The sequence below is a fragment of the Dunckerocampus dactyliophorus genome, chromosome 4, assembly GCF_027744805.1.
Source record: "Dunckerocampus dactyliophorus isolate RoL2022-P2 chromosome 4, RoL_Ddac_1.1, whole genome shotgun sequence".
In the NCBI taxonomy this organism is placed as follows: domain Eukaryota; kingdom Metazoa; phylum Chordata; class Actinopteri; order Syngnathiformes; family Syngnathidae; genus Dunckerocampus; species Dunckerocampus dactyliophorus.
The window spans coordinates 2,513,281-2,526,403 of record NC_072822.1 but is presented as its reverse complement, the minus strand read 5'-3'; the positions used below and the strand labels follow the sequence as shown (position 1 = coordinate 2,526,403).

At 45.7% G+C, this 13,123-nt stretch overlaps 1 protein-coding gene across 1 annotated transcript in view; it reads right to left on the bottom strand.

The window, feature by feature from the left end:
- Positions 1–13,123, bottom strand: part of LOC129179289 (sia-alpha-2,3-Gal-beta-1,4-GlcNAc-R:alpha 2,8-sialyltransferase-like) — a 20,813-nt gene extending 7,690 nt beyond the window's left edge. Inside the window, exons 1-3 of the mRNA XM_054772337.1 lie at positions 12,656–13,123; positions 10,026–10,148; positions 7,314–7,871 (exon numbers count right to left, since the gene is read on the bottom strand). Coding sequence (XP_054628312.1) covers positions 7,314–7,871; positions 10,026–10,148; positions 12,656–12,810 — 836 coding nt within the window. The 5' untranslated portion in view covers positions 12,811–13,123. The remainder of the gene's footprint in view (positions 1–7,313; positions 7,872–10,025; positions 10,149–12,655) is intronic.

Sequence of the window (13,123 nt, the reverse complement as noted above, 5' to 3'; positions counted from 1 at the left end):
GCTCTCTGGCTCCCCGCTTACCTGTACCTACCTGCTAGCCCTTTGTGTGATCTTCTCCTGTAAGGTTTGCCTGCAGTGTATTTTTGTTATTTCTAGTTTTATCCTAACAGCCTTTTGCTGTTAGTGTTTTTTGTTATGGACTCTTACCTTGTTGGATTTTCCTTATTTGTACTTTGTATTTTTGCTTTGGACTCTATATATTAAATTGTTCTTTTGTACTTTCTGCCTCCCTTGTCTGCATTTGGGATCCTAAAATACTCGCCGTGTTCCACGGCCGCCCATGACAGAACAATCTGGCCAGAACATGGATCCCGCAGACATGGAACAATTCCGAAAAGCCCTGACACACCAAGGACACATGGTGGGAAGCCATGAGAAGTCGCTCCAAGGGATCCTGGAAGCCATTTCTGTTCTCTCTGCTAACATGGAAGCATTAAATCAACGACTGGGATGTTCCGCTCCGATTCCGCCACCAGAGGTCGGTACAACCACTACCATGAGTGATTCCGCTGCTGCCACAGCTGCAAGCACACCTGCTGCTCATCAAGCTCGTGAGCCCAGTATCCCTCACCCTCCTCGCTTCTCTGGTGACTCTGATTCCTGTAACCAGTTTCTACATCAATGTTCGTTAGTTTTTGATCAACAACCTACATCTTACTCCTCTGATCAAGCTAAAGTAGCCTTCATAATGAGCTTGCTTGCGGGTAGAGCTGCCACTTGGGCCCTGGCCATAAGTACGTCTATGCCCGCCATCCGTACCTCCTTACCATTATTTTTAGAGGAGATAAGAAGGGTGTTTCATCACCCTATCCGGGGTTTAGAAGCCACCAATCGCCTGTTGGACTTAAAACAAAGAGGGCAATCTGTGGCCGATTTTTCCATTGACTTCCGTGTGCTCGCAGCAGCAAGCGGATATCCCGATACCGTGCTCCGTGGTATCTTCCGGAGGGCTCTTAGTGCCCGCATTAAGGATGAGCTAATAGCCAAGGATAATACTACATCGCTTGATGACTTGATAAACTTAGCGATTTGTTTAGACAACCGAGTAAAGGAGAGAATCAGGGACTATGCAGAGGAGGGATACCAGGTTCATACACCGATACCACATTCGCCCACGGAGCAGAGGAGGACTCACCCCATCAAGGTTGATGGTGATACGGAGGTTCCAATGCAGCTGGGAGGACGACGACTAGCCGCCGAGGAGAGAGCCCGTCGCCTGAACCTGTGCCTGTATTGCGGTAACCCAGGTCATCGGCTTCTTCAATGCCCCATCCGTCCAGTTCGTCGCCAAGGGTCGACTCCAGGAGCACCATCGGCACAACTATCGCTATCCAGTATCGATCCTCCCGTCACCAGCAGCCAGTCCTCAGCTGGTATTTGAGTACCCCCAGGAAGTGATCGACACAGGCAATGAGTCCCTGAGACGTCTCCAGGTCAAGGGGATTATTACAGGGGGGGGCAGAAATGTGACTGTAACCGCACTAGTTGACTCTGGTGCCGATGACTGCTTTTTGGATACGTCATTCGTTGAGAAACATAATATCCCAGTGATTAAGCTATCCTCTCCGAAGGAGGTTCTGTCTTTAGATGGACGTCTTCTAGCAGTAGTCACGTATCAGACCGAACCTCTTTCTCTGCAATTGTCGGGTAATCACTCAGAGAGGATTAGCTTCTTTATTATGCCTTCCCAAGCAGCTCCACTAGTGTTAGGGTTACCGTGGCTCAAACTCCACAATCCTGCCGTAGATTGGACTAAGATAAACATAGTCAACTGGAGTACGTTCTGCCACGCTAACTGCCTTAGGTCTGCCATTTCCGAGGTTTCCGTTAAACCACTTCCTGTAGAGATTAACCTCACCAATGTGCCTGAGGAATATCATTATTTGAAACAAGTATTTAGTAAGGATCGTGCACAGACACTTCCACCTCATAGACCGTATGATTGCTCGATAGAATTACTAGCCAACACCACATTACCCAGCGCTAAGCTCTATAATATTTCTGGGCCGGAACAAAAGGCTCTTAAGGACTATATCTCTGCCTCGCTAGCTTCCGGTCTCATCCGTCCTTCTTCCTCTCCTCTCGGTGCGGGTTTCTTTTTTGTTGCCAAGAAGGACAAGTCCTTGCGCCCCTGTATCGATTATCGGGGTTTGAACAGTATTACGGTACGTAATAGTTATTCGCTCCCTCTCATGGACTCTGCCTTTTCCGCTCTCCATTCGGCACGGATCTTTTCGAAACTGGACCTCCGTAATGCCTACCACTTAGTGCGCATTAAGGATGGAGACGAGTGGAAGACCGCGTTTAACACTCCGCTGGGGCACTTTGAGTATCTTGTCATGCCCTTCGGTCTTACTAACGCCCCAGCGGTGTTCCAGAATCTGATTAACGACGTTTTAAGCGATATGATTAATCTGTTTTGCTTCGTGTATCTTGATGATATTCTGATTTTCTCTAGGAATCTACAAGAACACACTACGCATGTCAAACTCGTTCTTCAACGCCTCCTTGAAAATAGGTTGTATGTTAAAGCTGAGAAGTGTGATTTCCACGCCACATCAGTGCCGTTCCTGGGGTACATCGTGGAGAAGGGTCAATTGCGTGCCGATCCCGCCAAGATTCAGGCGGTGGTCGAATGGCCAACTCCCAAATCAAGGAAGCACTTACAGAGGTTCCTAGGGTTCGCCAACTTCTACAGGCGATTTATCCGCAATTTCAGCAGTAAGGCAGGACCTCTGACTAGGCTTACATCTCTTAAGGTTCCGTTTGTGTGGACCCCAGAGGCAGAGACGGCTTTCTGTAATCTGAAATCGTTATTCACATCAGCACCTGTGCTCGTTCATCCTGATCCTAACCTGCAATTTTTTGTAGAGGTCGACGCATCGGATACGGGAGTGGGAGCCGTCCTGTCCCAGCGATCCTCGGTCGACCAGAGGCTGCACCCCTGCGCCTTCTTCTCTCGTCGCCTCACACAGGCTGAGAGCAACTATGATGTGGGTAACAGGGAGCTGCTGGCCATCGTTCTGGCGCTGCGGGAGTGGCGTCATTGGCTGGAGGGTGCTACACTTCCGTTCATAGTCATCACGGACCATAAGAACTTGTCATACATCCGCACCGCTCAAAGACTCAATTCTCGACAAGCCCGCTGGTCATATTCCTCACCCGTTTCAATTTTTCAATCACTTACAGACCCGGTTCACGCAATGTCAAGCCCGATGCCCTATCAAGAGTCTTCAGCCCCACGGAGGAGGGAAAGGCACCAGAGACTATCATACCTGTGGCTCGAGTGTTGGGTGCACTCCAGTGGGAGGTGGAGAGGAAGGTGTCGGAAGCAACAGATGGGAGGAGACCACCAGAGGGCTGCCCCCCAGGAAGACTGTTCGTCCCAGAGGAGCTCAGGTCAGAGGTACTACAATGGGGTCACACGTCTAAAGTAACCTGCCACCCGGGACTCAAACGGACGTTATACGCACTGGCGCAAAGATTCTGGTGGCCTTCTATGGCGGCGGACGCCAAGGAGTTCGTCGCGGCCTGCTCTGTCTGTGCCAGGAGTAAGTCTTCAAACCGACCACCAGCCGGCCTGCTCCAACCATTACCCATCCCCGCCCGGCCCTGGTCTCACATATCCTTGGACTTCATTACCGGTTTACCTGCCTCTAGGGGGAACACGACAGTATTGAACATTGTGGACCGGTTTTCTAAAATGGCTCATTTCATTGCACTACCTGGACTACCTACATCCCTGGACACAGCTCGTCTGCTGGTGAGACACATTTTTCGTATTCACGGCATTCCCACGAACATCGTCTCAGACAGGGGCCCCCAGTTCACGTCCAGAGTCTGGAAGGCATTCTGCAAGATGCTGGGGGCCTCGGTCAGTCTTTCTTCCGGTCACCATCCCCAGACCAACGGCCAGACAGAGCGGGCCAACCAGGACCTGGAGGCTGCCCTTCGTTGCGTTTGTCACCGGCATCCATCTTCCTGGGCCCCCCACCTCCCCTGGGTGGAGTATGCACACAACACGCTTGTCAGCTCTGCCACAGGTATGTCACCCTTTAAGGTCGCTTACGGATATCAGCCCCCACTGTTCCCTTCACAGGAGGCGGAAGTTGCAGTGCCATCCGTGCAGGTTCATCTACGCCGAGCCCGGAGGATTTGGAGAGAGACAGTCGCTGCACTAGGCCGCACGGCGGCACGAAATCGACGGCTGGCTGACCGTCACAGGATCCCAGCTCCCACTTATCAGGTTGGCGATGAGGTCTGGTTATCATCCAGGGACTTACCTTTAGCAGGGACTAATAGGAAGCTGGCGCCCAGATTTGTGGGTCCCTACACTGTGGACTCCATCATCAACCCCTCCTCCGTGAGACTCAAACTGCCATCCAGTCTCAAAGTACACCCAGTGTTCCACGTCTCCTGTCTCAAGCCTGTATCTACCAGTCACCTGTGCCCTCCGGTCGAGGCTCCGCCCCCGCCGCGCTTGATCGATGGCCACCCAGCCTACACTGTGAAGGCCATTTTGGACTCCCGAAGGAGGGGCAGAGGGTTCCAGTATCTGGTCGACTGGGAAGGTTATGGTCCTGAGGAGCGTTCATGGATCTCTCGCTCCCTTATCTTGGATCCGTCCCTCATTAGCGACTTCCACCGTCTCCATCCTGACAAGCCAGGTAAGCCGCCAGGCGGCGCCTTATAAGAGGGGGGCATACTGTCATGTTCTGTGTTCTGCTCTGCTGCCCTCTGTCGTTTATTTGTTGCAGCACATCCCTGAACATGACCCAGCCCTAATTACACACACCTGCAGCTCATTACCACCGGCCTACTTAAGCTCCAGCCAAACTCCAGACCGGTGCCAGATTGTACTCCTTGACTCCTTGACAACCTGCTCCCTGTACCTGCTCCTTACCCTGCTCTCTGGCTCCCCGCTTACCTGTACCTACCTGCTAGCCCTTTGTGTGATCTTCTCCTGTAAGGTTTGCCTGCAGTGTATTTTTGTTATTTCTAGTTTTATCCTAACAGCCTTTTGCTGTTAGTGTTTTTTGTTATGGACTCTTACCTTGTTGGATTTTCCTTATTTGTACTTTGTATTTTTGCTTTGGACTCTATATATTAAATTGTTCTTTTGTACTTTCTGCCTCCCTTGTCTGCATTTGGGATCCTAAAATACTCGCCGTGTTCCACGGCTGCCCATGACAAATCCCTCGTTTATCGCGGTTAATTGGTTCCAGACTCGACCGTGTGAAGTGAATTCCCTCGTAGTAGGATTCCTTATTTATAAACGGGCTATTTTTTTAGTTAGAAAACCTGTTTCGGACCGTCTAATAACAGGTTTTAACCCTATTAGAGCCCTGTAGACATCCATAATAACAGCCCTGTAGTCACTTTTACATACAGTACATATTCCCCAATATAGTAGACATCATAGGAGAAAATAACATAGACTCGCACATGTTAGCGGTGGGAGACGTCCTTGCTCTTCTTTTTTCTTTACTTCTGGGACTTCTTGCGGTGGCTAATGGAACATTGCTGACACCGACGCAGTGACGAGTGTAGAATACCACGAATCAACATGTCTTTCAGTGCGTTTCCTGAATATCTTATATTTCTATTTGTAGTTCATTTTTATGCTTGAAAATGCTTAATTTAGGCCAAAAATACGTACAATTTGCATAAACATGCCTTTTTTTACCATTAATAGGCTGTAGTCAACCACTAAACAGCAATGATTTATTAATTCATATATTTTGAATAACCATGATAGACTGAAGCCGCAAAATTTGAAGCACGATGTGGCGAGGGACGACTGTATTGCTATACAATCTGGACACTGACTACTCAAAATAAAAGTTTTCTGGTTTTTTTGGGGGGGGGGGCGGTTGCCCGCCACCACCACCCCATTCTGGAGGACCACTTCATTTTTATTTACAGAAACTAAAAAGTCATCAGGCATGTGGAGGTAAATTTTTGAATAAATGTGGACCATATTTTGTTGAAACGGGGTGTGCTGTGATTAATTGATGCTGATTTCTTTAATGGAAAGTTGATCTCTTCAATTTCTTTCAGTGTGCTATGGTCAGTGGATTTCTCGTTTTCCAGTTTAAGGAGGACTGCTTTCTTGGGGACAGCTAGGGCTGTAAACAGTGTAGTTATAGTGTGATTTTGTAATTGGACTGATGATACATCTCCTAAGATACAGAGCTGAGGACATAAAGGAATGCGGCAACCTAATACAGGTATATGTCATAGCTGATCTGTGACTTGGGTACAAAACTGTGTCATTGGTGTAGAGTGTCAGAAAGCGTGCGTGTAATTGTCTGTGGTGTGCTGTGAGCAATAAGTGCATTGCATTGATCTGATGACCGTTTTATAGAATCTTTCACCTGTGTAGCGTATTCTGTGGATAATCTTGAACTAGAAGAGTTGCCAATTTGGGTTTTTGCAGTGAATGAAGTTGTTTTTACATATTTTACAGTGTCAGTAGTGTTTAGAAATGTATATAACCTTGAGTGTAGTTTATCTATGTTGGGGATCTTTAAAAAAAAATCCTCTGTGATGATTGTTTGGTTTTGTGAGTTAAGTGTGTTGTTGATTCGGGGTAGGATGGCGGATTCAAGCTGTAAATACCGGAGATACTTCTGGGTTCATTCTTGAAAACTGATGATCTTGGAGTCTTGTACAGTACGGTGGAGACGTGTGATGCCTTTGTGTTTCCACGATATGAAGTGTAATGGTTTCCTATTTCTTGTGATGTGTGTGTTGTTCCAATTTGGTGAGTGAGTGGATAGTGCAACCGTGGAGCCTTTGATACCAAATGTTTTCCACCAAGCTGCCAGTTTTATACGTGGTGTTTTATATTTCCAGCAGAATTGAAATATTGCTGCGTGAAGGGAGTTGAGCCAGGGTACATTTGGAAGCGAAGGGATCATGGTAAATAAATAATTAATTTTAGGAAGAAATGACATTTTTATTGTTGAGATTCTTTGACAGTGTTTTGTGTTGTTTTGAGTGGTGGTGTGTAATTTAGATTGAACAGCTCTGACAGCGCGGGGGATATGTGGATTCCTAAATATTTTACGTGTCCTATGGAAAGGTGAAACTGTGAGGTGAGGCCTGCCGCATCCTTTACTTTCTATATTATTGCTGCACCTTTATTGCTGATCATGCTGCACTTCAGAATGTGACAGTTGGAATTTGTGTTTCCCCTTGATGAGCCGGAGCTCCCCAGCACCGGCAGTACTCATGCAGCACCAGACCCTACCCTCAGTTAGCAACTGCTGCAGCTCTCTGACAATGCTAGGTTTGTTGTGTTGTCTCACTTGTTGACGTCATGCATGATGTTCCCGGGCCAGGCCAGCTCCACCTTCAGCTGACCCTTGTGCTCCACAAAAAAGTCCACCAGCGTCCGGGTCACCGTCGCCGAGGTATGCAGGAAGAAAGCCGGGATCCACAGGATGGCCCCCTCCAGCTTCTTCAGGTGCAGGAAGAAGTTGTTCCTGTCCTGTATGGTCAGCAGGTTGTTGTAGTACCGCTCCAGGATGCTGGGGTTGAAGGTGGTCAGGTTGGTCTTCCTGCCCACATCCTTGGCGTAGACCTCGGTGGGGGCGAAGTTGCAGCGAAACACAAAGTCAGCCTGGTCGATCTCAGAGCCGCAGTGGCTGCCCGTCAAGATGCCGCTGTTGCCCACCACGGCACACGTGCCGTAGTGCTTGTTGAGGATGGGCGAGGCGTCGGGCAGCAGGGACTTGAAGTTGTTGCTGATGGAGAAGACGTACTTGTGGCTGGAGTAGTCAAAGTGCATCAGCTGACCCACTCGCACGCTGCTCTTGGTCAGTGAGAAGTTCTTGGGAATGTCAATGAAGTTGAAGATATCTTTCCTGGAAGAGAAGACTCCATTAATAATCTTTACTCTGGACAAGTCTGTAGACCTGCACAAGACCGGAATGGGCTAGACTACTATTGCTGCAATCAAGTGGATTTATATCCTAGATACCTTATATCTTGTCCCGAAGCTCTGATCCATGAGTTTGAAAGGCTTAAAGTTGGACTTAACATTCGAAGCCATCGTATGAGTCGAGGTGGTCCAACACTCAGGGTAAATCCGATACAAAATTGAAGAGGAAGAAGTAATCTACCTAACAAACATGCATACGAATGAAAATACACCCGATATCTTGTGAAAAAGCAGCATTTTCACGCATTTTCACATCCCCATGGACTCCTGATGGAGCGCGCACACACAGTGTCAGAGTTTACTGTCGTTTACTTCCGGGAATTGTAACATTCCCACTAAGATAAGTGGCATAGAAATGGATGGATGGAAGGAGCAAGCTATCTTTCTTATAGCCACCCACGGTTGTTTACACTCTTGAGAGGCGGTTTGATGAGGTCATCATTTGCATGCAGGAAAATACGGAAACCCATAGGTCTATATACAGCGTTATGTTTATTATCGGCTTTCATTATAAGGAAAAATCACGATACCGATATTACATTTTTTGCCAAATCCAGCCGATAATATTGGTGGGCCGATATTATTGGACATCCCTAAACAATAAGATTTGATTCGATTTGATATGGTTCGACGGTTACATTTGTTGATGTAGACATTATAATCTTACATTATAAAATGAAGAAGCTAATTGTATAAAAGTGTCCTTCTTACAGTATTTCCAAATGTGTAAAAGATCACATCATATCCCCAAGCATGCTGCAAGGCGGGGTCCCCTAAAAAAAACATTAAAAAGTCATACTTTGTAAATAGCTACATATAAGTTTATGTAAATGGACAGCAATTTTGGAAATATGGACCATTATTTCATTCAAAAATAACATACAGTTAGAAATCCCCCAGTTTTTGCATGTTTATGTTGTTTGCTGCGAGAGGCGGCCTCTCCCACTTTGTTCAACGGTCCTTGAACGTATCTAACTTTCTCCCACTTTCTCCAGTGCGTTTTTCTTTCACTTCATATTTGGTCCCAAATGCGGATACTACGTGGAAATGCATAAAAGGTAAGATTTGATGACGTTATCGAGTGCTAATGTGCATATTTGTTGTGTACACAGCTTCAAGTTAATTCATGCAAGCACACTGCCTGTTAGCACACACACCAAGCAGCGGCGCTATAATCTTCTCTCTGAAAAACAAACTCCAAGCTTATAGTGGTGGACGGTGGGTCACTTTGTGCTTTTAATTTGATGTTGTTCCTGTCTTAGTTTTACACAATACATACTAAATGAGATCAATTACATCGCTATATAACCTCCACCACCCCGGTCCGCGGAGGGAACACGAGCCGGGCCGTGGGTCCAAAAAGTTTGTGGGCCACTGGTTTACGAGATTCATTGTCAACCGGTTGCTAGTCTTGCGATACCCGGTGCATTTCTCTACAATCGATGAATCTAAGGATTTACGGCTGACTCGATCCAGGAGGCTGCTACAGCCGCATCTCTCACTTGTCATTGGTTTGTCCTTCACAACCCTAACACTCACCTGTCTGACAATCAGCACCTGAATGAAGGCTTTGGTGAATACGATGTGGTCAGATGAGACCAAAATTGAGCTCTTTGGCAAGCATGGCGGTGAAAACATTCTACCTTGGGGCTTTGTTTCTCTGCCAGTGAAGAGGCTGATGAGCGGGATCATGTACTGTAGAAATCTTAGCCTCTGCTAGAACACCGAATATGGATCGCGGGTGGGTGGCGCTTCCAGCATGAAAATCACCAAAGACATACAGGCAAAACAACAAAGGAATACTGTAGCTCAAAATGAAGCACATTAAGATGCTGGAGTGGCTTAGACTCACAATAAACCTGAAATAAAAAATCAGGACTGTTCATATCTTTATAAGGGGATAAAATTACAATATCAGCTGGGGATCAAAAACTTTCCCCCCACTCAAAGAAGACAGCTGGAATGTCCCCCTCCTGCCGTGCTTGCAGTCTGGGACTTTTCTTTTTCATTTCCTTTCGCCTCAGCAAACAACGCCACCTCAATCCCCCAGCATTAAGCGTTCATATCTTTATCTTACCTCTGCTGGAAAAAGGCAGTCTTGTTGAATTTCCATTTGGACGGCTTTCCCTGGAGCTCCTCGTTGAGGGCGGTGGTTAGCGGGATGAAGGAGGGGTCCAGGAAATTCATGGCGAACTGAGATCTGACAAAGAGCAATGTTATTAACAGGATGAATGCTCATTGTGTTCCTTGTGCTTGTGTGTCTATAATTGTGTTAGTTCTGTCCTCGTCTGCTCCCGTCTCTGCTGTGAAGTCAGAGAAATCAAATTACCGTTTCAGACTGTATGAGATCTGTAGCATAAACATTGTCTGTACAAGGATCATATTCCTCAGAATTTAGCAATATGTTTACTATTGTGGTTGTCATTTACAGTAGATCGTACTCATGTTTTGCTAATGTTTAGCTAAATAAGCCAAGCATGCTAACCCATAATAATAATAAAATACATTACATTCAACAATGATTACAATTTATTATAATAGCTGTATCCATTTATACAGTTTCCATATATCAATTGGCTTCTTGGTTTACATCATTAATCTGTTCCAGAAGGTCCGACTCAAACCAAAACGGTCTCTAACCAAAGCAAATTTGTCACGTTAATCCAATTAATCTGTCACGGCACCCAAAAATGTCAACACAAAACACATTTTATCGACAATAATTATACTTTTACACGCATAAAGTGACGCAAAAATGATTACAAATGACAAATAAATGGACAACTGAACATTTAACATCACTTTTACCTAGTTTTGTCAGGGAAAAAAGCCCCCACAAAACCATCAATTGACAAAATAACACAGAACAAACACATTCTTCTGCTGCAACCAGAGTTTCCAAACATGTAAAAAAAATATATCAAATTAAATATCAACGTTCTAAAACCATAAACATGTACCTTGCTGTTTAATATAGAAAATGGAAAAAGAAACACAAAAAAAACGTTGGCAGCAGTGACATGGTGGAAGCGCGCTGGCGAGGATGCCTTATAAGGTTTGAGATGTTAACTGAAAAATGTGCTAACCAGGGCGGAGGTTAACCGAGGTACCACTGCATATCGTATTTACCGTGTGTGTGTGTGTGTGTGTATAAATAAAACATAATTATACTGTATATATTAATGTAATATCCAGTGGCAGTGAAATACAGTATGTCAACATGTGGCAGAGGACAATTTCATTTGCATTTGCAAATTAGGAGGTCATGATATTTTATTTCTGAAACACTCATGATGCGACAGTGCTTATGACTTGTAAGGACTTGAAAGTTTCAAGCCTATGACTTTGGATTTGACTCGACCTATGTTGTTTTGACCTGAGATGTGACTTGGACTTGCACATCTTTACTTGAGACTTGGGACATACATTTTGAGACTAGTTTCACTGTTAAATCTTAAGGAGGTTCTAAGAAGAGCTTCAAACTGCAAAAAGAAGAAATTGGTGTGAGTCATGCCAGTAACGTTGGTCCCGTGTCTCAACAAACAGCTGATGGGATCCTCCAGCTCAGGGCGGGTGACATTTTTTTGGGTCTACCACTTGCCTTTTTTGTTCCATAACCCTCAGGATGTGTAAGAAGTTTGAAAGGATGGTCTTACTGCGTCCAACCTCAGCTGCGATGGCACGCCACGAGAGGCCTTGCTTATGCAGCTTAACAATCCCACCGTGTTCCAAGAGAGAAAGCTTTTTTGCCTTTGCCATCAAGAGATCATGACAGTGTGAATACCTGACAGAAAATGACATTCAATCCACACATTTGCTTTTTTGGCTTTTAAAGACTGTGATCTTGAACTTTTGATCAGCTGATCAGCCTATTTCACTTTAGTGCTTGTTTGCAATAAATTGCTTACTCATTTTTTGTCTCACTCCCATTTCTTCTTTTTGCATTTTGGGGCGCTACTGAAACCTCCTTAAGATCCAACGATGCAAAATGCAAATTTTTGCCATTTTTCAAATGGTCTTAACATTTTGATCAGGGGTGTATGTAGTATATATTTTGTAGTGTACTGTATATATAATTATACAGTTTATATAACATACAGTATATAAAAATAATCTATTATATACAGTGTATTATAAATATATAATCTTAATATAATATAAATACAATTAAAATATACTTTATATGTATTAAGCATATTTGGTTTATATTAAGTAATAGTAACAACAATAAATGCTAAAAATATTGTGTTACTTATTAGACATGTTATTCTTACTATTATAACATATTGTAATGAATATATTTTACACATTTCAATTGTCTATTACTGTATTACAATATATTATCTTCATCTGTGTCATTATCAGTCTCCATTCTGCGCAGCTAATGTGGTTGGTCATGCTGCAGGGTATGCTTTCCATATAAATGAGAGGGGAGGAAAGGCACAGTTTGATTTCACTTCTCTGTAATACACATTGGCGCAGTAAATGTCATATACTGCATATACGTTTCAGTATTGTCATTTCACCTAAGGTGCACGTGATGTATAGTGCAGCATCACCACCAGACAATCTGGAGCATCCCACCCTCCTCCACCTCCTCTGTTGGTGTTGGCTCAGCATCCCTCCATGACACCCCCGCCCGCCAATCCAGCCACCCACCGCCTCCCAAACAACAAGGCTCTCCTCCGCAGCGAGACCATTACTCACCGGAAGCCTGCGTGGAACATGATCCTGGGGCCTCCCGTGTACTTGGACGAGCCGAAGAGGCTGTCCTTGCGGAGGGACACATAGCTGATGAGGGACAGTATGAGCACGGCCACGCACAGGATGATGAGACCCAGGGCCCGGGCCACGCGGACCATCTTGCAGGGGGAGCGGCTTCACTCGGTGGTCGTTGTCCGCCTCAACGTTGTCATCGCCGGCCGAAGCTGCACTGGTCTTCGGCCTCTTCTTCCGCTCATCGGCTCATTTATTTATGGGAGCGGTCGCGGAGCGAAGTGGACGGCTGCTGGTGGTGGCGGTCTGAGGCATGATGAGTACGATGGTGGTGGTGGTGGTGATGGAGCGCGGACGGCTCTCATTCCCGCAAGCTTCTGCTGCTCCTCTCTGCCTCTCTGCGCTCTCCTCCTCCTCCTCATTCTCCTCCAGGCTTCATCAAGGAGATGGAGCCTGAGT